This window comes from Doryrhamphus excisus, chromosome 14 (assembly GCF_030265055.1).
Source record: "Doryrhamphus excisus isolate RoL2022-K1 chromosome 14, RoL_Dexc_1.0, whole genome shotgun sequence".
Taxonomy (NCBI): domain Eukaryota; kingdom Metazoa; phylum Chordata; class Actinopteri; order Syngnathiformes; family Syngnathidae; genus Doryrhamphus; species Doryrhamphus excisus.
Genome location: NC_080479.1, coordinates 20459048 through 20483909, shown reverse-complemented (window position 1 = coordinate 20483909; position 24862 = coordinate 20459048). Strand labels below are relative to the sequence as shown.

The window sequence follows — 24862 nt, the reverse complement described above, 5'->3', positions numbered from 1 at the left end:
CACTGGGGGCCAGCGCGGACCTCGTCGGAGCAGGAAAGTGAGGATTGTGAGGAGAGCAACGTTCCTTCTCCTCAAAGCCCCACGGACCCTCTTGCCGAGGAGACGGCGGAAGGAGAGACGTGCACGGGAGAGTTGAAAGAAGACCTGCTGGAAACAGAGCTGGATTTGTTTGACCAGTCCAGGTCGGACAGCATGGAGGGCGCTGTGGTAGATCACTCCCAGGAGCATCTGCAAAGCGTTGAAGGAGAAAACTACAACGGGTCTACAGACGCGTCCTGCCAGGAGCACGCCTTGGAGATGGAGGCCGACGGGACGTCCTTTGAAGCGGAGACACAAAATTTGGGTCCCCCAGACGAGTGGTCAGGGCTGGACGTGTTTGATTTGGAAACTACTGCTGAGGTGACCGCAAGCAGTCCAAAGTCAGACTCCGTGCCTCCCCCCCCGCCACGGACCCCCCCACCCTGGTTACCTCAGCCCCCCTTTAAGTCTGATAGCTGTGCTGCTGCCGTGGACACCAAAGATTCGGAGGCTTTTGTCATGTCAGATAGTTTTGTTTACCTGGCCGTGGCTGTGCCCCCCCAGTTTCTCAACGAGTGCCCCCCATCCCCGCTTCAAGACTCCACCCCCCCCAGTCCTGTACCCAAGCCCTCTTCCTGCTCTGAGCAAAATGAGGACGAGGAGGGCCCCATCCTGTCCCCCGACAGCTTTGTTTACATGGCAGCACCCGAGCGGCCCCCCCCTGGGCCCTCGGACGTCAGCTCGGCCTGCGAGGATGTCCAGGATTTGGACTCGTACTCTGAGGGGACCCAGTCGGCAATAGACGGGGTGGAGTTCGTCCTGGGCTCCGTGACGGGGGACAGCGACTGGGAGTCGGACGAATCCGCTCTGGACTTTCCTTCACTGGTGTCCACCGAGCCGCTGTGGGACCACCTTGAGCCAGGTCTGCTCCAGGGTCTGTTTGCTCAGGCAGACCCCAGCCGGGTGGAGGGCTGTCTGGCCCGGGAGGACAGGACGCCAGGGCCGGATGAATGTGCCGTCTTCGTGTCAACCGCCGCCTCCGAACGGGACGGCGGATCGATGTTGGCGTGTCCTGATGGTGGAACCCGGGAGGAGGTACGCTGTGGTCATCCTTTGCTTCCAGATGGAAGGAAATGGAAATGCACGTGGAATAACGCAATATCATCATTGGTCCGACCATGCTCACAAGTGTGTGTGTGTGTGTGTGTGTGTGTGTGTGCATTTGGGTGGGAGGTCAGCGCTAATCTCCCCTGCATGGGTGGGCATGAGTGTGATCACGGGTTATTTCTGTGCCTCTAAAAGCAGTGCCAGCCTACTTCAGTCACTTTGCCTGACCCATACGTCATGATAAATCTTATATATGTTTCTCATCTCATGGTACACAACGCACCAACATACGTGTGTGTGTGTGTGTGTGTGTGTGTGTGTGTGTGCGGCCTCCTCTCAGCATCAGAATCCAGGCTTTGACTTTTGTAGTCTAGCATTTGGGCGAGTGTGCGGTCGGAGCTAAAAGTATTGTCCAATGTCTAACCGTGTGAGCCGGCGCTGTCCTGGCGGATTCCATTGAACACAGCAAGAGTCTCGCTAAGTCCACCAGTCCTCCCGTCTGTGCTGTCTGAGGACAAGACAAGGAGACAAGACAGAGTCTGAGTTTGTTAGCCTACGGCTCTGGATGAGGCCTTCCACCCTCCGTGTTTCGGGAGGTGCCAGAAGGAGCACCTTGGGTTGGTGCCGAGATAAGAGCGGCGGCCTGGCAGGCGTCCGCACAAGCATTTAAAGGGGCAGCGCCTCCCGTGGACAGACACAGACACAGATGGACGTAGCTCAGCTTGCTGTTAGACGACGCGCGTCTTCATGCACCCACTGACCCGACGCCCCACACGTCTTGTTGATGCGGTGACTTTTGGGCCATTTCCTGTTTACTCTAGTTTGGTGTAATGCGTGCATTTGATCAGTGGCGTGCGATGACAGTTTGTGGGAGGGACTTCTTGTCCAGTGAGGAAGACACGCCAACGTAGCACCAAGCTAGCGTAGACGTCCACCATCTGCATCACGTCGCAGTGGCAGCTGCTTTTCCTCCTCCTCTGACGGGAGGAAGGATGGAGGGCTGAAAGGCAGGAAGTGAGAGAGGGCAACGAGGTCGCTGGCAGGAAGTGAGGAAATAGGCTGAAGACAAACAACGGGGTGTGGGGCGGGGCTTAGAGTAGCAGTCATTGCATGGAATGATAAATACATAAAATAAATAAAAAATGATAAATCCATAAACGCAACATTCACCTTCTCACTTCCTTCCTCAGGGCGTCTAAACGTAGGAGCTGATAGGTGGAGTCCTTAGTTCTACTTGGAACATTGTCATTATTCCATACAGAGGAACTCTTTATGTCCTTAGTTCTACTTGGAATATTGTCATTGTTCCAACAGAGGAACTCTTTATGTACTTAGTTCTACTTGGAATATTGTCATTGTTCCAACAGAGGAACTCTTTATGTCCTTAGTTCTACTTGGAATATTGTCATTGTTCCAACAGAGGAACTCTTTATGTCCTTAGTTCTACTTGGAATATTGTCATTGTTCCAACAGAATAACTCTTTACGTCCTTAGTTCTACTTGGAATATTGTCATTGTTCCAACAGAGGAACTCTTTATGTCCTTAGTTCTACTTGGAATATTGTCATTGTTCCAACAGAGGAACTCTTTATGTCCTTAGTTCTACTTGGAATATTGTCATTGTTCCAACAGAATAACTCTTTACGTCCTTAGTTCTACTTGGAATATTGTCATTGTTCCAACAGAATAACTCTTTACGTCCTTAGTTCTACTTGGAATATTGTCATTGTTCCAACAGAATAACTCTTTACGTCCTTAGTTCTACTTGGAATATTGTCATTGTTCCAACAGAGGAACTCTTTATGTCCTTAGTTCTACTTGGAATATTGTCATTGTTCCAACAGAGGAACTCTTTATGTCCTTAGTTCTACTTGGAATATTGTCATTGTTCCAACAGAGGAACTCTTTATGTCCTTAGTTCTACTTGGAATATTGTCATTGTTCCAACAGAGGAACTCTTTATGTCCTTAGTTCTACTTGGAATATTGCCATTGTTCCAACAGAATAACTCTTTACGTCCTTAGTTCTACTTGGAATATTGTCATTGTTCCAACAGAGGAACTCTTTATGTCCTTAGTTCTACTTGGAATATTGTCATTGTTCCAACAGAGGAACTCTTTATGTCCTTAGTTCTACTTGGAATATTGTCATTGTTCCAACAGAGGAACTCTTTATGTCCTTAGTTCTACTTGGAATATTGTCATTGTTCCAACAGAGGAACTCTTTATGTCCTTAGTTCTACTTGGAATATTGTCATTGTTCCAACAGAGGAACTCTTTATGTCCTTAGTTCTACTTGGAATATTGTCATTGTTCCAACAGAGGAACTCTTTATGTCCTTAGTTCTACTTGGAATATTGTCATTGTTCCAACAGAGGAACTCTTTACGTCCTTAGTTCTACTTGGAATATTGTCATTGTTCCAACAGAATAACTCTTTATGTCCTTAGTTCTACTTGGAATATTGTCATTGTTCCAACAGAGGAACTCTTTACCACCTTCTCCATACGCTCTTTAGAGCCCTGGAGACATGATATAACACCCCTATAGTCACCACTATTAGCCAGTGTTTTATTTAGATTAGCATCTTGCATATTTGTGGACTAGCAAGTAGAAGAGTATGATTGATGCAGGAATATGTTATTTATATTTATATTTAGTTATTTATATTTGTCATGAAGATGTATTCATCTTGATGCTCCAGAGTGAAGGACACCCCCCCCCCCCCCCCCCCCAACGCACCCCTTTAAAGGTGCTCTTATCTTATCTTAAGTGTTCTGTTTGGAGTTGAACAGTCGGGAATCAAACATCCGTCTTTCATCGCTGTGCAAAAACCAGAATGTTTGTCTTTGTGGCGTTCATGTGGTGCGTTGGCGGAAGCAGGAGGCGGCCTCGTGATGGGGGTGTGTCTTTGGAAAGGGGTGTGTCTTGGTAGCGAGTGGGAGGAAGAGAACGGTGATGATGACAAAGAAGCGAGGAGGAAGAGGAGGAGGATGTCGTGAGGAGAGCCAGTATGACAAATACTCTATGTGTGTGTATATATATATATCTATGTGTATATATACACAAATATATATATATATATATATATATGTATATCTCCCATATATGTATATCTCTATGTGGGATATTTTCCACAGGCTGCTTCTGTGTCGTGTGGACTACAAAGCACAGTGGCTAGCGTGGCTTTAGCTTTACTTTCCCTGCCCCCCCCCCCCCCCCAACCCCCCCTTCTCTGCTATGCACATGCAGGGCGGAACGGGTCATGGCCGCCGCGTATTGTTGTTCTGGTTCATGCACTTCCTGCTCTGAACAGATCCACACCCCAAACACAGCACGACACAGTGCAACACTACACTACACTACACTACACTACACAGTGCAGCACTACACTACACTACACAGTGCAGCACTACACTACACTACACAGTGCAGCACTACACTACACTACACTACACAGTGCAGCACTACACTACACTACACTACACAGTGCAGCACTACACTACACTACACTACACTACACAGTGCAGCACTACACTACACTACACTACACTACACTACACTACACTACACTACACTACACTACACTACACTATACTAGACAGTGCCTCCACAGTTGACACAAGTGTTGCTGAGTCAGCGTTTTCCAGCCAGCCCCCCTACGTATGCTCCGATCCCCCTCCCCTAATCCCCATAATCCTTGACTCCCCCTTTCCCCCCCCCACTCTCATTTTTCCTGGTGCAGAGCCTGGTGTGTGTCCGTGGTGTCATGTGTAGCCTTAGTTGTGTTGTGTGTGCTGTATGTGGGACGCTCCGTGCGGGGTGCCCCGTGCGGGACGCCCCGTGCGGGACGCCCCGTGCGGGACGCCCCGTGCGGGACGCCCCGTGCGGGACGCCCCCTACGGGACGCTGCTCTCCCGGCCTGCTTTCCTCCTGGACGCCTGACGGCAGCCCACCTCCTCCTCTTGTCTTCTGGTCCACCAGGCGCTGGAGAGACAGCAGGTGGACAACGTCCAGGCGAAGCTGCAGCACGTGAACGCCGTGGGCCAGGGTCTGATCCAGAGCGCCGGTAAGCAGACGGACACCCGGGCGCTGGAGCAGGACCTGGAGGACACCAACCTGCGGTGGAACTCGCTGAACAAGAAGGTACTCGTCCGCACGCACGTGAGACGGACGTTTTGGCGCTCGTAACGCCGGCGTGTGCCTGCAGGTGGCGGAGAGGATCGCCCAGCTGCAGGAGGCCCTGTTGCATTGTGGGAAATTCCAAGACGCCCTGGAGCCGCTGCTCAGCTGGCTGAGCGACACGGAGGAGCTGGTGGCCAATCAGAAGCCCCCGTCGGCCGAGTACCGCGTCGTCAAAGCGCAGATCCAAGAACAGAAGGTGGGAAGGAATGAGCACACACGCCTTCCGTGTGGTTATCCTTATCCCGGGAATCACCATACCATGACACGCCATTTCCACACACATTACCTGTAGCGTGCATGTGAGCAAATCAAGCGCTCCTTTTCTGCCCCGCCCGTGACATCGGCATGCAGCTCGGTCATTCCAGACGCTCTTTTCCTCCTCCAGCTGCTCCAGAGGCTGTTGGACGACCGCCGGCCCACCGTGGAGATGATCCGCGCTGAAGGCGAGCGCATCGCGGCCACGGCCGACGCTCAGGACGGAGAGAAGATCCAGACCCAGCTCCAGAGTCTGGCCCGCAGGTGGAGCGACCTCCTGGACAAGGCCGGATGCAGGTACTTCTTTTGGGAAGCCTTCTGGTCTCTCCTTGGCTTGTTGGCCCACGAGTGGAAGACCAGGCTGTGATACAAAGCAGAGTGGGGGTTTGTTTACAGAGCGGGGCCGGCCACTGTGACCTTTCTACTGTGAAATTCCACGGAAAAGTTTTTTTATTTATTAACGTCTTGTTGCCCCCCCCCCTTGCTATTCCAGCGTGTGTGTGTGTAGCCCTCCCTCATAGACAGGAAAAAGCCAATTCCAGTGTCTTTTCTATGCTGACAGGCTAATGTCCTTCCATAGCACCTGTTGCTTTTCATCGTAAACATGACCCCCCCCCACCCCCACCCCCCCAGTGGTAAGAAAGTGTCTAAGCAGCGTCTGTTGGTAAAGCAGCTGGATGCCCCAGTAAACAGACAGGAAGTAGACCAGCAGGTATAAGGAAGTATAAGGTGCAATAACAAGGTGTGTCGTCCCCCCCCCCCCCCCCCCCGGTTGCAGACAGAGGCAGCTGGAGGAGCTGCAGCTTCTGGCTCTGGAGTTCCACGAGGCCCTGGAGCCGCTGGGAGAGTGGCTGAGCGCCACCGAGAGGCGCCTGAGCTCGGCCGAGCCCATGGGGACCCAGACGGCCAAGATCAGCCAGCAGATCGTCAAGCACAAGGTACCGTGGGGGGGAGGGGGCGGGGGCTCGGATGTTTTGATTGGAAGAAGAAGAAGAAGAAGGGTGGAGTTCACATACATTCATCGTTTTTTAATTTTGTCATTTCATTGGAGTCAGTGGAGTGGGGGGGGGGTCACCACATGCTAAGCTTTTAGCATGACTAACTAACATGCCCCCCCCCCCCCCCCCATGACCAGCAGGGTGACTGTATTTGGGGGGCGCTCTCTGTAGTTGGAACACTTCAGGCGGCCTTTTTTGTGCGCTCCATGTTCCCCCCCCTCATGCCGGTCTGTGGCGGTCCAACTTGAGCAGTGGCGGGCCATGGCCACAAAGAGTGGATGCGTCATGAAGCCAAAAGTTGCAGTCACTTTATTATTTGTTATTATTTGTCATCCTGTTTATGATTTTTATGATTTCCCACCTGCATGCTCACCTTTTAAGTTTGTATCATCTTTGTTTTGCTTTCTCTTCTCCATCACCCCACCCACACACACACACACACCCACACACCTCCCAGGCCATCCAAGACGACGTGTCCTCACGTGGGGCCGAGGTGGACCGCCTGCGCTCGCTCAGCCAATCGCTGGGCGCACTCAGCTGCGCGGCCGACCGCGATTGGCTGGGCGAGCGCGTGGAGGCGGTGCGCTCGGGCCACGAGGAGCTGGCCGAGTGGTGTGCGAGGCGGGGGGGCCTGCTGGAGCAGGCGCTGGCCAACGCCCGGCTGTTCGGCGAGGACGAGGTGGAGGTGCTCAACTGGCTGGCGGAGGCGGGCCAGAGGCTGGCGCTGGTCTCGGTGCAGAGCCACCAGCCCGACGTTCTCGCCCGGCAGCACAAGCACACTCTGGTACGACCGGTGCTTGGATTGGCAGCACCGTTGCGAGCCGGCGCTGAGGACGCTCAAGTATTGGGACTTGTCTTCTGGGAGGACTCTGCCGGGTGTCGGAGCGCGTTCTTCCACACCACGCCCCTCCAGCATGCCCACATGGGCCTCGCCTGGCATCCCACTGTCCCAATACTTGTGTCCGTACAGCACGCCTGAGATAGCGAGCTAATGCTAGCGCCCGCCGTACGCCAGGCCGCTTTGGTGATGGTCTCTGTCTTTTCAGTCTCTCAATGAGGAGATCGTGAGCAGGAAGAAGACGGTGGACCAGGCCATCAAGAACGGCCAGGCTTTACTCAAGCAGACCACAGGTGAGACCTCACCCCACATCTTGGCTGGCATTGAAGTCCTCCTGCCGGGGGCCTCACCACCCAGCCGTGCTCCTCCCGCAGGCGAGGAGGTCCTGCTCATCCAAGAGAAGCTGGACGGCATCAAGTCGCGCTACGCCGATGTGACGGCGGGCAGCATCAAGGCCCTGCGCACGCTGGAGCAGGCGCTGCAGCTGGCCACGCGCTTCGCCAGCGCCCACCACGACCTCGGCCAGTGGCTCGACGCCGTGGAGGCGGAGCTCAACGACGTGGAGCCCGACGCAACGCCCGCCTACCAGGAGAGGCAGAAGGTAGGCGACGAGGAAGAGCTACAAAATCCCCAGGAGTGTTTGGAATGAGCTCGCTAGCTGTTGCTAACCTCGGCATGTTGACTTGGAAAATGCTTTGGGATGGAAATGCTAACAATGCTAAAGTAGCACCTAGCAGGATAGCACTGAGCAGGGAAAGTGTAGTTCTATTGTGATGCGGCGTCATGCTATACAGTAACTATAAGCAATGGAATATTAGTCACCATGCTAACAGGTGGTATGCTAGCACCTAGCAAGGTAGCACTGAGCAGGGAAAGTGTAGTTCTATTGTGATGCGGCGTCATGCTATACAGTAACTATAAGCAATGGAATATTAGTGACCATGCTAACAGGTGGTATGCTAGCACCTAGCAAGGTAGCATTAAGCAGGGAAAGTGTAGTTCTATTGTGATGCAGCGTCATGCTATACAGTAACTATAAGCAATGGAATATTAGTCACCATGCTAACAGGTGGTATGCTAGCACCTAGCAAGGTAGCACTAAGCAGGGAAAGTGTAGTTCTATTGTGATGCGGCGTCATGCTATACAGTAACTATAAGCAATGGAATACCAGCCACCATGCTAACAGGTGGTATGCTAGCACCTAGCAAGGTAGCACTAAGCAGGGAAAGTGTAGTTCTATTGTGATGCAGCGTCATGCTATACAGTAACTATAAGCAATGGAATATTAGTCACCATGCTAACAGGTGGTATGCTAGCACCTAGCAAGGTAGCATTAAGCAGGGAAAGTGTAGTTCTATTGTGATGCAGCATCATGCTATACAGTAACTATAAGCAATGGAATACCAGCCACCATGCTAACAGATGGTATGCTAGCACCTAGCAAGGTGGCAGCTATCAGTCTGATGCAGTAGAGTTAGCATCTCTGCCAGCTTGTTAGGAGGTGGCCGAGTATTTAGTCGGAATGGAGGTCCAACAGTACCCGCCTCCTTGTTGCCATGGAAACATGGCTTTCTATTACGTCATCATTTCCAACACGTCCTTGTTGCTTTTGTTGGAAGGAGCTGAAGAAGGTGTCAGCAGAGAAGCGTCTGGTCTTGGACACCTTGAACGAGGTGGGCAGCGCCCTGCTGGACCTGGTCCCATGGCGAGCCCGCGAGGGCCTGGACCGCCTGGTCGCCGACGCCAACCAGCGCTACCGCCAGGCAGATGACACCATCACGCAGCGCGTTCAGCTCGTGCAGGCCGCCATCCAGAGGTCGCAGCAGGTACTGCAGCAAAGGAGAAGAGAAGCCGCTTCCGCCGGAAGTCGCTCTGAAATGTCTGGTCTCCGCAGTACGAGGAGGCCGTGGACGCCGAGCTGGACTGGCTGGGCGAGACGGAGCGCAAGCTGGCGTCTCTGGGCCCGCTGAGCCTGGAGCCCGACGTGACGGTGGCCCAGCTGCAGGTCCAGCGGGCCTTCAACATCGACATCATCCGGCACAAAGACACCGTGGACCAGCTCCTCGCCACCAGAGAAGACATCCTGGAGACGTGCAGCGATGCCCAGAAGGACACGCTGATGGTGAGATGACGGAGCCAACCAGAGTGGCGCTCAAGGCTTCAACACTCGTTCTTCTCCAGGTGAAGACAGATTCCCTGAGCGCCCGCTACGACGCCGTGAGCCAGAGCCACAGCGAGCGCTTCTCCGCTCTGGAGCGGGCCCAGGTCTTGGTGGCCCGCTTCTGGGAGACCTATGAAGAACTGGAGCCGTGGTTGGGCGAGACCGAGAGCCTCATCGCTCAGCTGCCGCCGCCGGCCATCGACACGGACGCCCTGCGCCTGCAGCAGGACCAGATGCGGGTAAGACACGGCGTGGGAGCGCCTGGACTGCTGGGAATGTTCCTCAAATGTTCCTAAACGTCCCCATGAAACCCGCAGCTTCTCAGGGAGTCCATCGCTGAGCACAAACCCCACATCGACAAGCTCCTCAAGATCGGACCCCAGCTGGCTGAGCTGAGCGTCCAGGAGGGGGCGGGGGTGACGCGGCGCTACGCCGACGCCGAGAGGCGCTACTTTGCCATCAAGGAGGAGGTGAAAGGTCGCGCGGCGCTGCTGGATGAGGCGGTGTCCCAGTCTGCTCAGGTATGAAACGCCGGACCGGGACCAAACCGCATGAGCTTTGTGTGTCTGTCCTTGGAACGCCACGTGACCACCAAGGCATGTCAGATGGAACTCATGGTGTCGTTTCTCCACCCTCCACCCTCCGTCCACCTTCACCACCACCGCTCTGGCCTAACCTCGTCTGTCCGTCCTCACTCGTCCTCTTAACCCCTCCCCTCCCCCGCCTCCGCTCTCATCCATCCACCATGCCGTCGTCTCCACGCCTCACCGCCACTGCTGCTCTCCATGGTCACTGATCACTGCTATCACCAGCTTCTGGAGGTAAGTGTCACGCACGTACGCACGTACGCACGCACGTGCTGTGGAGAGAGTCTGTTGACCTTTGACCCTAAGCAAGGCATGCGTTACTTGATGATGGTGGCCATTTTGGAAATGGTCGGCTACTCATTCCTTCATTGGAGATGCTGATGTCGGGTTTTAGCCCAGCAACCTGAGGCCATCTTGTTCTTGGGTTCAAAAGAAGTGAGAGCGTTTAGTCGGGTCTGAATGAAGTGTGCCCCCTGGTGGCTGCTGCCAACACTCACCTGGTGCTCCTCCATCCTGGTCTCAGTTCCACGACAAGATGGACCCCCTGCTGGAGACCCTGGAGGCGGCCGTGCAGCGTCTGCGTCAGCCTCCTCCCGTGGCGGCGGAGGTGGAGAAGATCCGAGAGCAACTGGCGGAGCACCGGGCGCAGGGTCTGGAGCTGGACAAGCTGCTGCCCAGCTTCTCCGCGCTCTGCTCCCGGGGAGAGGAGCTCATGAGCCGGGCCGCCCACGACGATCCCGCCGCCCTGGGTGGGTGTCTGCCGTGTCCATGGCGGGCGGGCGAGCGCACGAGAAGATAACCGTTTCCTCTCCTTCGCCAGCCGTTCATTCCCGCCTGCTGCGGCTGCGCTCGCTGTGGGATGAGATCCGTCAGCGGGCCGAAGAGCGGGAGAGCAAGCTCAACGACGTCCTGGACCTGGCCGCCAAGTTCTGGGCGGACGTGGCGGCGCTGCTGAGCACGCTGCGAGACTCCCAGGACATCGTGAAGGAGCTGGAGGACCCCGGCGTGGACCCCTCGCTCATCAAACAGCAGATCGAAGCGGCGGAGGTGTGAGGAGCAAGCAGGCCTCCACAGATGAACCCGGCTTGACCGCTCTGTTCCTCTGCCAGGCCATCAAGGCGGAGACGGACGGCCTGAGGGAGGAGCTGGAGTTTGTCAGGACCCTCGGGGCTGACCTTATCTTTGCCTGCGGAGAAACGGAGAAACCCGAAGTCAAGAAGACCATCGACGAGGTGAGTGGTGAAGTTTGTTGAAAGGACGACATGTGATGCTGAAGATTGAAGGCCGACCCCCGCCTTAGATGAACGCTGCCTGGGAGGGTCTGAACCGCACCTGGAGAGAGAGGATGGAGAGGCTGGACGAGGCCATGAGCGCCTCCGTGCAGTACCAGGATGCACTGCAGGTGGGCGCATTTTCTGGTGTGTTTCCTTTTCAAGGTCTGATCATCTGACCATCTGATCATCTGACCATCTTCTCCAGTCCATGTTTGACTACCTGGACAACGCAGTCATCAAACTGTGTGACATGTCCACTGTGGGAACTGACCTGGGAACAGTCAAACATCAGATTGAAGAGCTTAAGGTTGGCATGACCACACCCGTGTCGTGTAGATGCCCTGGTGCCTCGGTTAGCATCCGCCCTGGTTAGCTGCTAGCTTGGTTGGTTGGGGGGATGTTCAATGTTGACCTGTCCATCCGTCCATCAGGAGTAGATCTCCATGTTCTCCATGTCAGTGTCAGTATTGTCTAAAATGTCTGGCTTCGCTTTGGTTGGGGTCCGTTCTGGTTTGAGCCGGACCTTCTGGAAGGGGTTGAGTACGTTAACCGAGGCACCACTGGTCACCTTTCATCCCAAAGTGGGCTAAAGTGTTGTTGGTGTCTTGGCGCCGAGCAGCAGTACAAAGTGGACGTCTACCAGCAGCAGATCGACATGGAGAAGCTCTGCCACCAGGGGGAGCTGCTGCTGAAGAAGGTGTCTGACCAGACGGACAGGGACATGATCCAGGAGCCCCTGACCGAGCTCCGACACCTGTGGGACAACCTGGGGGATAAAATCACCCAAAGACAGGTGCTGATCTCCAACTTTGTGGTTTGACCTCCAGCTCCTCCAGCAGGAAGGCGGAGATGTCGGTCTTTGTTTGGCATTGAGGAGAAGTCCACGTCTCCGTATCTAACCAGTTCTTCTCACTGTGTTCTCCTCCACCACAGCACAAGCTGGAGGCCGCCCTGCTGGCTCTGGGTCAGTTCCAGCATGCCCTGTCTGAGCTGCAGGCCTGGCTGAGCCACACCTACACCACCCTGGACACGCAGCGCCCCGTCAGCTCCGACCCCAAGACCATCGAGATAGAACTGGCCAAACACCACGTACGTTCTGTGCTGGTCTGTTCCATGCCAGTCCTTCATCTGCGTCTTCCCGCTCGGGCAGGTTTTGCGCAACGACGTGCTGTCCCACCACGCCACGGTGGAGGCGGTCAACGCGGCGGCTGCCGAGCTCCTGGAGTCCTCCCCCGGCGACGAGGCCGGCCACTTGAGGGACCAGCTGGACCAGCTGAACCGGAGCTGGCAGAACCTGCTGCTCAAGACCCAGGAGAGGCAGACGCTGCTGGAGGCCGCCTTGCAGCAGGTAACATGGCCGCTACGGCTGATAGGATGAGATGATATGATGATATGATATGATTATATGATGATATGATATGATGATATGATATGATGATATGATGATATGATGATATGATGATATGATGATATGATATGATTATATGATGATATGATATGATTATATGATGATATGATATGATTATATGATGATATGATGATATGATGATATGATGATATGATATGATTATATGGTTATATGATTATATGATGATATTATATGATGATATGATGATATGATGATATTATAATATGATACGATGATACACGTGAAAAGGCTGCTATCCATTTCTCCATCCTTTACATTGTGTGTCCATTGCTCCGCCCCATTTGTATACATTATTATTTGTAACATATGGTTTATGCTTCATAAGCTGTAAGCGGAAGTGAGCTCTGAAAGACGTTTGGCGGCCTTCCTTTTAAACAGCTGTTAGCTGTGACCAATCACAGCGGAGTGGGCGTGCCCGGAGGCGAGCGGTGGGTGGAGTCAATAAAAGCAGGGCGTTCCAAGGCTGGAATAGGTGCAGATTGTGGAAGCTGTAGAAAGCCGTGGGTGCGGGTTGTGGTGAGGAGGTGCTCTCTAGGAGACCAACGGGAGCATCACAGGTCCCCTTGAAGTGGTCTTCAAGGTCATGAAGCAGTCATGGAATGTTTGCGTGCAGGCGGAGGGTTTCCACGGCGAGCTGGAGGAGTTCCTCCAGTGGATGAGGCGCACGGAGAGCCAGCTGTCGGGCGCCAAGCACACGGGGGGGCTTCCCGAGACGGCCCGGGAGCAGCTGGAGCAACACATGGTAATCCGGTCCCGTCCTTCACTTCATCTTTGATGGCTTCCGAAAAGACCACTCACCTTCTGTCCGCCCGCAGGAGCTCCAAGCTCAGCTGACCCAGCGTGCCGACCAGTACCACCGACTGCTGGATGCCGGAGAGTCCATGCTGCTGGCCCGAGGAGGGGAGGACGCAGGACCGGGGGCCACCCAGACCCAGCAGAACCTGGCCGTGCTGCAGAACAAGTGGGCCAGCCTCAACGCCAAGATGGACGACCGCAGGGTGAGTGAGCGCGTGAGGGTGAGGAGCACGCCGCTCGAGGATGTCTTCTCCTAACACGTTGACTTGGACTTGGCAGGCCAAGCTGGAGGAGGCCCTGTCCTTAGCCACCAGCTTCCAGACGTCCCTGCAGGACACCATCAACTGGCTGACCCAGGCCGAGCAGACCCTCAACATGGCCCAGCCCCCCAGCCTCCTCCTGGACACGGTCCTCTTCCAGATCGACGAGCACAAGGTAGATGAGAGACCGCTCCGAGCGGGAGAACGCAGTCCAGATCGGACTCCTGACTGGTGTCGCGTCCGTGCAGGTTTTCGTCAACGAGGTGAACACCCACAGAGAGCAGGTTCTGGCCCTGGAGAAGGCTGGCTCCCAGCTCCGCTTCGCCAGCCTGAAGCAGGATGTGGTCCTCATCAAGAACCTTCTGCTGAGCGTGCAGGCCCGCTGGGACAAGCTGGTCCAGAGGTCGCTGGACCGCGGGCGACACCTGGATGAGTCTCGCAAACGGGCCAAGCAGGTACCGCGCGGCTGGGCTGAACTTTATTGAGAAAGTCCAATTCCTTCCGAATGACGAGCCATCGTTTCCCTCCAGTTCCACGAGGCCTGGAGGAAGCTGACGGACTGGCTGGAGGAGGCTGAGAAAAGGCTGGACTCTGAGCTGGAGATCCCCAACGAGCCGGACAAGATCAAAGTCCAGCTGCTGAAACACAAGGTACTGGACCTGATGCTGAGATGCTGAGGTCCATCATCCCCGAGCTCTTCTTCTGCAGCGGTCCTCACCTTCACGGCTTTGTCCTGCAGGAGTTCCAGAAAGCGCTGGGCTCCAAGCAGCCGGTTTACGACACCACGGTGAGGTCCGGAAGAGCCATGCGGGACAAAGCGCAGCTGCCGGACGACACCCAGAAGCTGGACCACCTGGTGGGGGAGGTCCGTGACAAGTGGGACACGGTCTGTGGGAAGAGTGTGGAGAGGTGAGGACGCGGTCTGAAAGGAGGAGGCGGAGCTCCAGCGGCAGCGTGTGAGATGTTTGTCCTCCACCAGGCAACACAAGCTGGAGGAGGCTCTGCTGTTCTCGGGTCAGTTTGCGGAGGCCTTGCAGGCCTTGGTGGACTGGCTGTACCGGGTGGAGCCGCAGCTCACCGAAGATCAGCCCGTGCACGGCGACCTGGACCTGGTCTCCAACCTCATGGACTCTCATAAGGTGCGTACTCTGCTCCCGCCATTTGTGCAGGACCGGTGAAGTTGTGCCTCAATAAGGCCCCCCCTGCCTCCCGAACCCCCCAGGCCTTCCAGAAGGAGCTGGGCAAGAGAACCGGCAGCGTCCAGGCCCTTCGGCGCTCAGCCCGAGACCTCATGGAGACGGGCCGCGATGACACAGCCTGGGTCAAAGTTCAGCTGCAGGAGCTCAGCAACCGCTGGGAGACGGTGTGCGCCCTGTCCGTCACCAAGCAGACCCGCCTCCAGCAGGCCCTCAAGCAGGTCTGAAGAGAAGCGATGAGATCTCCTCTCCTTGGCAAAACCACTTCCTGTCCTAGCCTTCCTGTCTCCACCAGGCGGAGGAGTTTCGCACGGCCGTCCAGATGCTCCTGGAGTGGCTCTCTGAGGCCGAGCAGAGCCTGCGCTTCCGCGGCGTCCTCCCCGAGGAGGCGGAGACTCTGCAGGCGCTGCTGCACACGCACCGCAACTTCATGGGAACGGTGGAGGAGAAGAGGTCGGAGGTCAACAAAGCGGCAGGCATGGGCGAGGCCATCCTGACCCTGTGCCATCCCGACTCCATCACCACCATCAAGCACTGGATCACCATCATCCGGGCGCGCTTCGAGGAGGTCAGAGCGGGAGGGGGGCTCCCGGGGGCTCTGAGGGGCTTTGCTTTGTTTACCGAGATGGCCCCCCACTGTGCAGGTGCTCACCTGGGCCAAGCAGCATGAGCAGCGTCTGGAGGCGGCGCTGACCGAGGTGCTGAACAACGCCAACTTGCTGGAGGAGCTGCTGTCATGGCTACAGTGGGCCGAGACCACGCTGGTCCAGAGGGACACCGAGGCGCTCCCTCAGGACATCCCCCAGCTTAAGAACCTCATCACGGAACATCAGGTCAGCACGCGGCAGATCTGGTCCCATCGGAAGCACGCCAGGTGTAAAGCTTGTGTCCTGTCCCGGGGCAGATGTTCATGGAGGAGATGACCAGGAAGCAGCCGGATGTTGACAAGGTCACCAAAAGTTACAAAAGGAAACCCGCCGAGGCTCCGAGCAACCTGGCCGAGAGGAGAGGAGGACGTAAGTTCCTCACAGAGCTCCTGCTTTATTGAGAAGGAACTTTGGTACGAGGAGAACACTTTAGGAGCTTTGTTGTCTTTTCATTGGCTAATACACGGCACATGAAGGAATCAACCATGGACGTATTGGCGTTGATTCCTTCATCTGCTACGCCACTTCCTCCTCACTGGGGTGACGCCGTGCTCCACCCAAATAGATGCCCACATAGGACCTTCTTGCCTTGCAAGTGTTGCTATGTCCGTGTATGTCGCTGAAGTGAGAAGAACCGGCTGGTGCCTCCAGTGTGCTGACCAGGCGTGGTGTCCTCCCTCCCCAGGCAAGCAGCAGCAGCAGCAGGCGGCCGTGCCGCTTTCAGGGGCCAACCCCCGCCTCAACCAGCTATGTGCCAGGTGGCAGCAAGTATGGCTGCTGGCGCTCGACCGCCAGCGCAAGCTCAACGACGACCTGGACCGGCTGGAGGAGGTACGCCCGTGGATGGCGTCCGGCCCGCCATATCATATCATGTGACCTTGCTGTCATTTTTTTTATCTTCCAGCTCAAAGAGTTTGCCAACTTCGACTTTGACGTGTGGAGGAAGAAGTACATGCGCTGGATGAACCACAAGAAGTCTCGCGTCATGGACTTCTTCCGACGCATCGACAAGGATCAGGACGGGAAGATCACGCGTCAGGAGTTCATCGACGGCATTCTGGCGTCCAGTTGCGTGACGCCGCACGTTTACGACGTCTTCATTCTCTGAAAGAGGCCGCGCTGACGTGCTGACGCGCCGCGCTTTTGTCTCCACAGAGTTCCCAACCAGCAAGTTGGAGATGACGGCGGTGGCGGACATCTTTGACCGGGACGGTGACGGGTACATCGACTACTACGAGTTTGTGGCCGCCCTGCACCCCAACAAGGACGCCTACAGACCCACCACCGACGCCGACAAGATAGAGGACGAGGTGAGTCCAAGAGGGACATGTGCTATGCTATGCTATGCTACGCTACGCTGTGCTAAAGCCATGGACTTCCTGTGTGTGACCCATGCAGGTGACTCGGCAGGTGGCGCAGTGTAAATGTGCCAAGAGGTTCCAGGTGGAGCAGATAGGAGAAAACAAGTACAGGGTAAGCTCCGCCCACTTTGGTCTTCTTGGTGTAATAAGAAGTATTACTGCGTTAGCTGTTAGCCTCTTCCTGCTTTACTGACGTCTAAGCTCGGCAACGACCATGGCCACACCTCATGGCATCAGCTGATATCATCGTGAAATGTACTCCCTGCCTCGTGGCCGTAGCGCTTGTCTCATGTCTGATGTGCTCCTCATGCTCCTCATGCTCCTCACGCTCCTCACGCTCCTCACGCTCCTCACCATGTGGCCTCATGTCAAGCATCCGTGTCCTTTTCTCATACCGTGCTTGACCTCAGGGTCTCATCTCATCATGGTGGATGAGATCATTAAATGTACGCCTCATGGCCTCGCCTCGTGCTGTTCCTCATGGTCTCATGCTTTGCTTTCATTGTCTCATGTCCTGCTGTACATCTCATGGTGTCATCTCTCATGGTGACAGGATGATGATAACACCTGTCATCTCATGTTCCTGCTGTACATCTCATGGTGACAGGATGATGATAACGCCTGTCATCTCATGTTCCTGCTGTCCATCTCATGGTGTCATCCCTCATGGTGACAGGATGATGATAACACCTGTCATCTCATGTTCCTGCTGTCCATCTCATGGTGTCATCCCTCATGGTGACAGGATGATGATAACACCTGTCATCTCATGTTCCTGCTGTCCATCTCATGGTGTCATCCCTCATGGTGACAGGATGATGATAACGCCTGTCATCTCATGTCCCTGCCATGATCTGAGCTTACCTCCTGGTCTCCTATTCTAGATGAGCATGTGCATGTCGATGTATTGAGTAGAAAAGCTGGTGTGTTGCCATGGTAACTGGCTAACATGTAGCGCCTGTTAGCTTGTCTGTGATGATAGCATCAAGTGCCCGTGTGGGCGTGTCCTGTGTTGTCTGCTGTCATGAGCGACTGACGTGGTGGTCCAGTAAGACCACTAAGACCACTAAGACCACTTTAGTGAGGACACAAATGAAATGAAAGAGCCTCCATTGTTGTTGTTGTTGTTGTTGTTGTTGTTGTTGTTGTTGTTGTTTCACTCGTTCTCTTTCTGTCTTCTTCTTTCTCCTCCTGTTTGTCTGCACCGCGTCCGCTGGATTTATTGTAGTTCTTCCTTGGAAACCAGGTGACGTTCATTTCTGCTGCTGTGATTGGATGAGTGGAACCTGCTTCCTGCTGCTTGCACACCTGTCAATCATCTGCATGTCTCTGACACTCAACCGGTGTCACATCCCTTTGGAACACAGGGGGCGTCCCATTTCACACAATCATTATATTTCTAGCAAAAATGGTGAGGCCAGTCAAGATGAGCTGCCACCATAAAACGCCCTCCGTGCCGCACTTTGGACACCCCCTATTGTACTGCAAGCATGTAGTCACACGTGGTAACTGAAATGTAGATGGATGGATGGATGGATGGATGGCAACATGGAAGCAGGTTTGACTGTCTTGATGCTGGGGGGGGTGGGGGTGTGGGGGGGGTGGGGGTCTTTGGACTGATGCTGGTGATGTTTGATCTTCAGCGCTGACACTTTTTTATGCTTTTGGCTGCAACAAGATGTCTGAAAGTAGCACATGATGATGATGATGATGATGATGATGATGATGCATGTTTGCCTACCGTGCGGGAGGCGGGGCTTGGCTGCTTGCTTGGTGTGAAGCGCTGATGTCCTCCTTCCTCATCTGACTCCTCCTCCTCCTCCTTGTGAGCGCAGTTTGGCGACTCCCAGCAGCTCCGCCTGGTGAGGATCCTACGCAGCACCGTCATGGTGAGAGTGGGAGGAGGCTGGATGGCTCTGGACGAGTTCCTGGTCAAGAACGATCCGTGTCGAGGTGAGCGCTCCACCCTGACAAGCACTCGTGTCACCCGTGTTGGTCAGCCGCAGCGGGGAAGGGGTCCTCCCTCGCCCGCCCGCCCACCCACCCATGACCTCCAGCTACTTTTCCATCAGTGCTGATTGGTGGACAGGGACGTCAACATGGGCGTTAGCATGGGCGTTAGCATGGGCGTTAGCATGGGTGTTAGCATGGGAGTTAGCATGGGTGTTAGCATGGGCGTTAGCATGGGAGTTAACATGGGCGTTAGCATGGTCGTTAGCATGGTCGTTAACATGGGTGTTAACATGGGCGTTAGCATGGTCGTTAGCATGGGCGTCAGCATGGTCGTTACCATGGTCGTTAACATGGGCGTTAGCATGGGAGTTAGCATGGGCGTTAACATGGGCGTTAGCATGGGAGTTAGCATGGGCGTTAGCATGGTCGTTAACATGGGCGTTAGCATGGGCGTTAGCATGGGAGTTAACATGGGCGTTAGCATGGGTATTAACATGGGCGTTAGCATGGGCGTTAGCATGGGTGTTAACATGAGACCAGACGGGTTTTAACATAATTTTTCCAAAAAGTACAATAACATAAGAAATCTACTAGAATCATTTTTACACTCCTCTGCACTCTGTGTGTATGCTAGCGGCCCCGCCTCCACCCAGACAGACTGTATGCCTGACAAAAGGGCTCACTCTATTCATGCCGTTGTTCTATGTTCCAAAGGCGTGTGAAGCCACATGGCAACATTTGATTTGTTAGTTGCCACCAGGATGAGAAATCTTCTCACGTTTAACCTGGCGAGCTCTTGGGACGCCCGAGTGGGTCCGCTTCCTTCCACCCCTTCAGCTGGGAAGCCTGGCGGGGTTGACCTTCATCCTCATGCTCTCCAATTAACGGGCCGAGCGTTGCATGATGCATGCTCCTCCCTCTCTTCCTCTCTTCTCCTTCCCTTCCTCTCTTCCTCCAGTGCAACATCCCGGACTTAAGATCCTCCGCTCCGACTCCAGTAGCTCCATCTCGTCCCGTATAGGTTGGAATTCTTCTCTCGCAAACAGGAAGCTTGCACTTGGTGTCCAATTCCTCCTTCTTCTTCACGTGTCCTCCTCCTGCCGTCCTTGTCTGTCCACTGACTAGCTGTCCTTGCTCCTCCTGACAACCCTGCTCCTCCTGACAACCCTGCTCCTCCTGACAACCTTGCCCCCCCCACCAACCCTGCTCCTCCTACCAACCCTAACCCCCCACCCCCCCTCTGTGTGAGCATGCAGTAGTTTGACATTGTCTCCTGTGTCTCTCAGTGGCAGTCACTCCAGGCTATTTCTGCTGCAGAGGTATCTACTCTTCCTCCTGCCCCATCCGTCCATCTTCATCTTCTTCATAGCTCTCTCTTTACATTGACGCGTGTGTGTGTGTGTGTGTGTGTGTGTGTGTGTGTGTGTGTGTGTGTGTGTGTGTGTGCGTGCGCTGCTCGCTCAAAGACTCCGCCTACCTTGTTGTTGACCTTCAGACTCTCTCTACTGCTTTTCCTGGGTGTCTTCCAACATGGCCGCTTTAAGGGGGTGTCCACACCTACAAGACTTGAGAAGAACAAACGTCTTTCTGATTTTGACCAGACGGGCAGCACGGGGCCCAAGTGGTTAGCATGTCGGCCACGCAGTCAGGAGATGGGGAAGACCTGGGTTTCATTTTCATCTTGGGCACCCCTTTGGGGTGGCCTGCCATTGGCTGGCCACCAGTCCTCTGGCCTTAAGTCAGCTGGGATAGGCTCCAGCAGGGGAGGACACGGGGCATACACTAAGGATGGATGGAAGTTTGGGTGGTTGGGTGTTTGCCAAGTGGGATAGTCTGGCATCCTAGCCAGGATTTCCTGGTTTCCTCACTGGTGGCTTTTCCAGGAAATGACTTTCTTTTGGCTTCTAATGACCGTTAGGGCCCACAGCGCCACCTGCTGCACAGGAATGCTCTTCTCATGCTGAAAGCAGTCAGACGTGGGTCAATACATGCCCTGCAAAGGGTCTCCAAAGTGCAGCTCAGGGGCCAACACTTGATACTGGGGCCATACCAACATTTCCCGATACTGGGACTATACCAACATTTCTCGATACCGGGCCATACCAACATTTCCCGATACCGGGGCTATACCAACATTTCCCGATACCGGGGCTATACCAACATTTCCCGATACCGGGGCTATACCAACATTTCCTGATACCGGGGCCATACCAACATTTCCCGATACCGGGGCTATACCAACATTTCCCGATACCGGGGCTATACCAACATTTCCCAATACTGGGGCTATACCAACATTTCCCGATACTGGGGCTATACCAACATTTCCCGATACTGGGGCTATACCAACATTTCCCGATACCGGGGCTATACCAACCAACATTTCCCGATACCGGGGCTATACCAACCAACATTTCCCGATACCGGGGCTATACCAACATTTCCCGATACCGGGGCTATACCAACATTTCCCGATACCGGGGCTATACCAACATTTCCCGATACCGGGACCATACCAACATTTCCTGATACCGGGGCCATACCAACATTTCCCGATACCGGGACCATACCAACATTTCCCGATACCGGGGCTATACCAACATTTCCTGATACCGGGGCTATACCAACATTTCCCGATACCGGGGCTATACCAACATTTCCTGATACCGGGGCCATACCAACATTTCCCGATACCGGGGCCATGCCAACATTTCCCGATACCGCGGCCATGCCAACATTTCCCGATACTGGGGCTATACCAACATTTCCTGATACCGGGACCATACCATCTTCCCTCGGTGCTGTGGGTCGGCACTAGTCCAAAGTCTAATAAAGCCACCAATCAGGCCCCCAGGCTGCACTTTTAGGCTAGCGTGTGTTTCTGTACGTGTGGACACGCCTCAGGCTTAGGTAGGGGACACAAGGACACCCGAGGAGGTTGTCATCCACGCACCCTAACACAAAGCACTGCACTGCCGCTAAGCTAGCCGCTAAGCTAGCCGCTGAACCCCCTCCATCACTTTGCCCTCATCTTGCGTCTGTGCTCCTGTCAAGCGTTGTGGTCGCCCTGATTCTGGTTTCCAGCTTGTGTGCGCTTGTTGCTGCGTGCTGGATGGAGGCTGCCGCTCGTTGTTTGCTCACAGAATGCTGGTCACGTTCCAACATGTGATGTGCACGCACGCACGCACGTACGCACGCACGGCCAGATGGTTCCATCCAGGAGGAGAAGGCGTAGGCTGACATCCAATCACACACACCCACCAGATGACCCCGCCCGCCCGAGCGCTGCCGCCACGCTGCTCAGCAAGCGTCCATCACCGCCTGCCGGATGAGCATCAAACCCGGTCTGGTCTTGTGTTGCAGCGCGGGGTCGCACCAACCTGGAGTTGCGGGAGAAGTTCATCCTCCCCGAGGGGACGCCCCAGTGTCTGACCACCTTCCGCTCACGCGGCCGACGCTCCAAGCCTGGCTCGCGGAACGCCTCGCCCACTCGCTCCTCCTCCTCCGCCTCGCACAGTGGCGCCTCGCTGCCCTCGGCGCCCTCCACACCGGCCACGCCCACAACATCTGCCTCATCCCGGGTAAGTCAGGTTTTCCTGAAATGGCTTCATTCGTTCACGCTACATTCCCGCCCAAATAATTCATCCATATCGCCATCACATCGGTCTTGGGAAGGGGAGGGAGCTGTCGTGCATCCCTAATGACCAGACCAATCCAATATTCCCATTCCCAATTCCAAGTATTTTTATGATTGCTGGCCGATGGAAAGTGTTTATTTATTTCTTGTTGAAACGGCCTGTTGTATGGTCATATTGCATCATATTCATATTCATATTCATATCTGCCATGGCTAATAGACAGTCAGGCAAGAACATGAACAGGTGTGTTGTTGTCTAATTGTTGTGTAAACGTTGTGTAGACGTTGTGTAAGCGTTGTGTGTATTTGGCCATTGGATGATGTTAACCGTTTTTGTCTTGTCTCGTTTTGTCGCCTTCTCTCTTGGCTTGCTAATCTTGCTTTTGCCTTTTCTTTAATAACCCCCCCCCAAAAAAAACACATGATAAAACACTTCCAACTATCACTGCGCTCCCTCCTCATCTGCTACCCTTCCTCCCTCCCTTCCTTGCTCCCTTCCTCCCTTCCTTCCTCGCTCCCTCCAGTCCTCGCACACTCATTCCCGTGACTATGCCAAGCCGTGGCTGGCACACAGTAAAACCCCGACGCCGCCCAAGAGTCACTGCTGCCCCGACCTCGCCGACAACGGGCACGAGGTAACCAACGACCCCTCCCACCCTGCACCCTCTTGAGCCCTCCCACCCCCACAACAGGCACAATAATCAGCCGTGGCTATGCTAGCAACAGGGCCAGCGTGTGTTTCACGTTCACGCTGTGCGTCAGCCATGTTGCATTCATTTCTAATGAGCTGCCGTAACCCCCACGGCCTCCTGGTGTCCCCCCCCCACCTCACCTGTCCTGTCTCGGCCAGCAGGGGGCGGCTTCGGGCTCCAAGCTGAAGCGGCCCACCTTCCACTCCAGCCGCGGTTCGCTGACGGGAGAGAACGGCGGAACGTCGCACGGCAGCAAACCTTCGCGAAGCGGTGAGACGCCGGCGTCCCGTCACGGCGTCCCGTTACGGCCTTGTGGGCGTGACCTTTGACCCTGTCCTTGTTCTGCCAGATCCCAAGCGGGGCGCGTCCTCGGCCAGCGGCCCCACCAGCAGAGCCGGCAGCCGGACGGGGAGCAGAGCCAGTAGTCGAAGAGGCAGCGACGCCTCCGACGCCTCAGAGCTCCAAGACGCTCGCTCCGTCGGCTCGGACACGTCCGACACCTCGAGGCGGCCAGGGGGCGGAGCCAAACCTTCCAAGATCCCGACCATGGCCAAGAAGACGCCGAGTCCGAAAACCCCCGGGGCGGCCAAGAAATAAAGCGGCACGCGCATGTCTCTTCCTTTCGTCCGCCGGTGGCGGCCATCTTGTGCGCCTGTCTCGCTCGTTTGCGGCAGGAAAGGAGGAGACGGAAGTCTGCGTCCCACACTGACTTGAACTTTCATTCCGGAAACCCACAAAGCCGCGGTGACCCTTTGCCTTTCACCGCCGCCGTTGTCGTCCTTCCCGCCAAAAGCGACCTGATGTGATGCTGCCTTATGGAGCGACGGGAGGGCGGGGCCACCTACGCACGCAAACATTTCAGAGCCCACCTCCGTCACCGCGACACAAACACAACGGAATTCAGGAGGAAAAAAACTGTTTGGCTTGCGGGCCAGAAAATATGCAACGACTGCCATGCTCAGGGGGGCGGGGCCACAGCACCTCACCACCACCCCCCGAATGGGCCGCCCCGCCCCGCCCCGGCGTGTGGTGGCCTGCATCCCCATGTGAGCTCGCCTCCTCACCCCGGCGTTTGTTACAGATCATCTGCAAATGTTACGTCTTTTTGTTAATTTATACCTTTTTCTTCTTTAGCTTGAAATTACTATCTAATATTTCATTGGCAGATGAAGATTTAAGATGTTTGTATAACATCACGCACACACACACACACACCTTTGTCTAACGACCTTGACCAAAGGGTTTTGCCCTTCATGTGTAATAAGAATGACATCATTGTCAGAGATTAAGTTAATAACAAAACATCGTGCATTTACAAAGAAGACATCTTATGGGATTTTTATTTATTTATTGTCTCTGTGTGTGGTGGGGGGGCAAGATGCTGTTACTGTGTGAACATGAAGCAAGACTGGGGGGGGTCAGTTGTGTAAAAGTGAAGCAAAAATAACAAATTATAAATTTTTTGGTTCT

At 54.8% G+C, this 24862-nt stretch overlaps 1 protein-coding gene across 21 annotated transcripts in view; it reads left to right on the top strand.

Moving 5' to 3' along the window:
• Nucleotides 1-24806, top strand: part of macf1a (microtubule actin crosslinking factor 1a) — a 93783-nt gene extending 68977 nt beyond the window's left edge. For 5 of the 21 annotated variants that reach the window (XM_058046376.1, XM_058046377.1, XM_058046378.1 and 2 more), the window contains 42 exons: nucleotides 5108-5269; nucleotides 5334-5504; nucleotides 5694-5860; nucleotides 6342-6501; nucleotides 7019-7345; nucleotides 7608-7692; nucleotides 7774-8000; nucleotides 9020-9226; nucleotides 9295-9522; nucleotides 9582-9800; nucleotides 9879-10082; nucleotides 10672-10897; nucleotides 10969-11195; nucleotides 11258-11380; nucleotides 11449-11550; nucleotides 11628-11729; nucleotides 12042-12215; nucleotides 12356-12511; nucleotides 12573-12770; nucleotides 13465-13593; nucleotides 13667-13849; nucleotides 13926-14081; nucleotides 14155-14361; nucleotides 14437-14556; nucleotides 14646-14815; nucleotides 14886-15045; nucleotides 15129-15323; nucleotides 15398-15670; nucleotides 15747-15935; nucleotides 16007-16118; nucleotides 16435-16580; nucleotides 16654-16816; nucleotides 16905-17059; nucleotides 17148-17222; nucleotides 18339-18356; nucleotides 18946-19063; nucleotides 20022-20084; nucleotides 20350-20382; nucleotides 22427-22644; nucleotides 23225-23335; nucleotides 23551-23662; nucleotides 23742-24805. In XM_058046376.1, coding sequence (XP_057902359.1) covers nucleotides 5108-5269; nucleotides 5334-5504; nucleotides 5694-5860; nucleotides 6342-6501; nucleotides 7019-7345; nucleotides 7608-7692; nucleotides 7774-8000; nucleotides 9020-9226; nucleotides 9295-9522; nucleotides 9582-9800; nucleotides 9879-10082; nucleotides 10672-10897; nucleotides 10969-11195; nucleotides 11258-11380; nucleotides 11449-11550; nucleotides 11628-11729; nucleotides 12042-12215; nucleotides 12356-12511; nucleotides 12573-12770; nucleotides 13465-13593; nucleotides 13667-13849; nucleotides 13926-14081; nucleotides 14155-14361; nucleotides 14437-14556; nucleotides 14646-14815; nucleotides 14886-15045; nucleotides 15129-15323; nucleotides 15398-15670; nucleotides 15747-15935; nucleotides 16007-16118; nucleotides 16435-16580; nucleotides 16654-16816; nucleotides 16905-17059; nucleotides 17148-17222; nucleotides 18339-18356; nucleotides 18946-19063; nucleotides 20022-20084; nucleotides 20350-20382; nucleotides 22427-22644; nucleotides 23225-23335; nucleotides 23551-23662; nucleotides 23742-23989 — 6819 coding nt within the window. In that variant the 3' untranslated portion in view covers nucleotides 23990-24805. Of the gene's footprint in view, nucleotides 1-5107; nucleotides 5270-5333; nucleotides 5505-5693; nucleotides 5861-6341; nucleotides 6502-7018; nucleotides 7346-7607; nucleotides 7693-7773; nucleotides 8001-9019; nucleotides 9227-9294; nucleotides 9523-9581; nucleotides 9801-9878; nucleotides 10083-10671; nucleotides 10898-10968; nucleotides 11196-11257; nucleotides 11381-11448; nucleotides 11551-11627; nucleotides 11730-12041; nucleotides 12216-12355; nucleotides 12512-12572; nucleotides 12771-13464; nucleotides 13594-13666; nucleotides 13850-13925; nucleotides 14082-14154; nucleotides 14362-14436; nucleotides 14557-14645; nucleotides 14816-14885; nucleotides 15046-15128; nucleotides 15324-15397; nucleotides 15671-15746; nucleotides 15936-16006; nucleotides 16119-16434; nucleotides 16581-16653; nucleotides 16817-16904; nucleotides 17060-17147; nucleotides 17223-18338; nucleotides 18357-18945; nucleotides 19064-20021; nucleotides 20085-20349; nucleotides 20383-22426; nucleotides 22645-23224; nucleotides 23336-23550; nucleotides 23663-23741 lie in introns of all 21 variants that reach the window. The other 16 variants (XM_058046367.1, XM_058046361.1, XM_058046363.1 and 13 more) reach the window with 14 other exon arrangements.
• The last annotated feature ends 56 nt before the right edge of the window (nucleotides 24807-24862 follow it).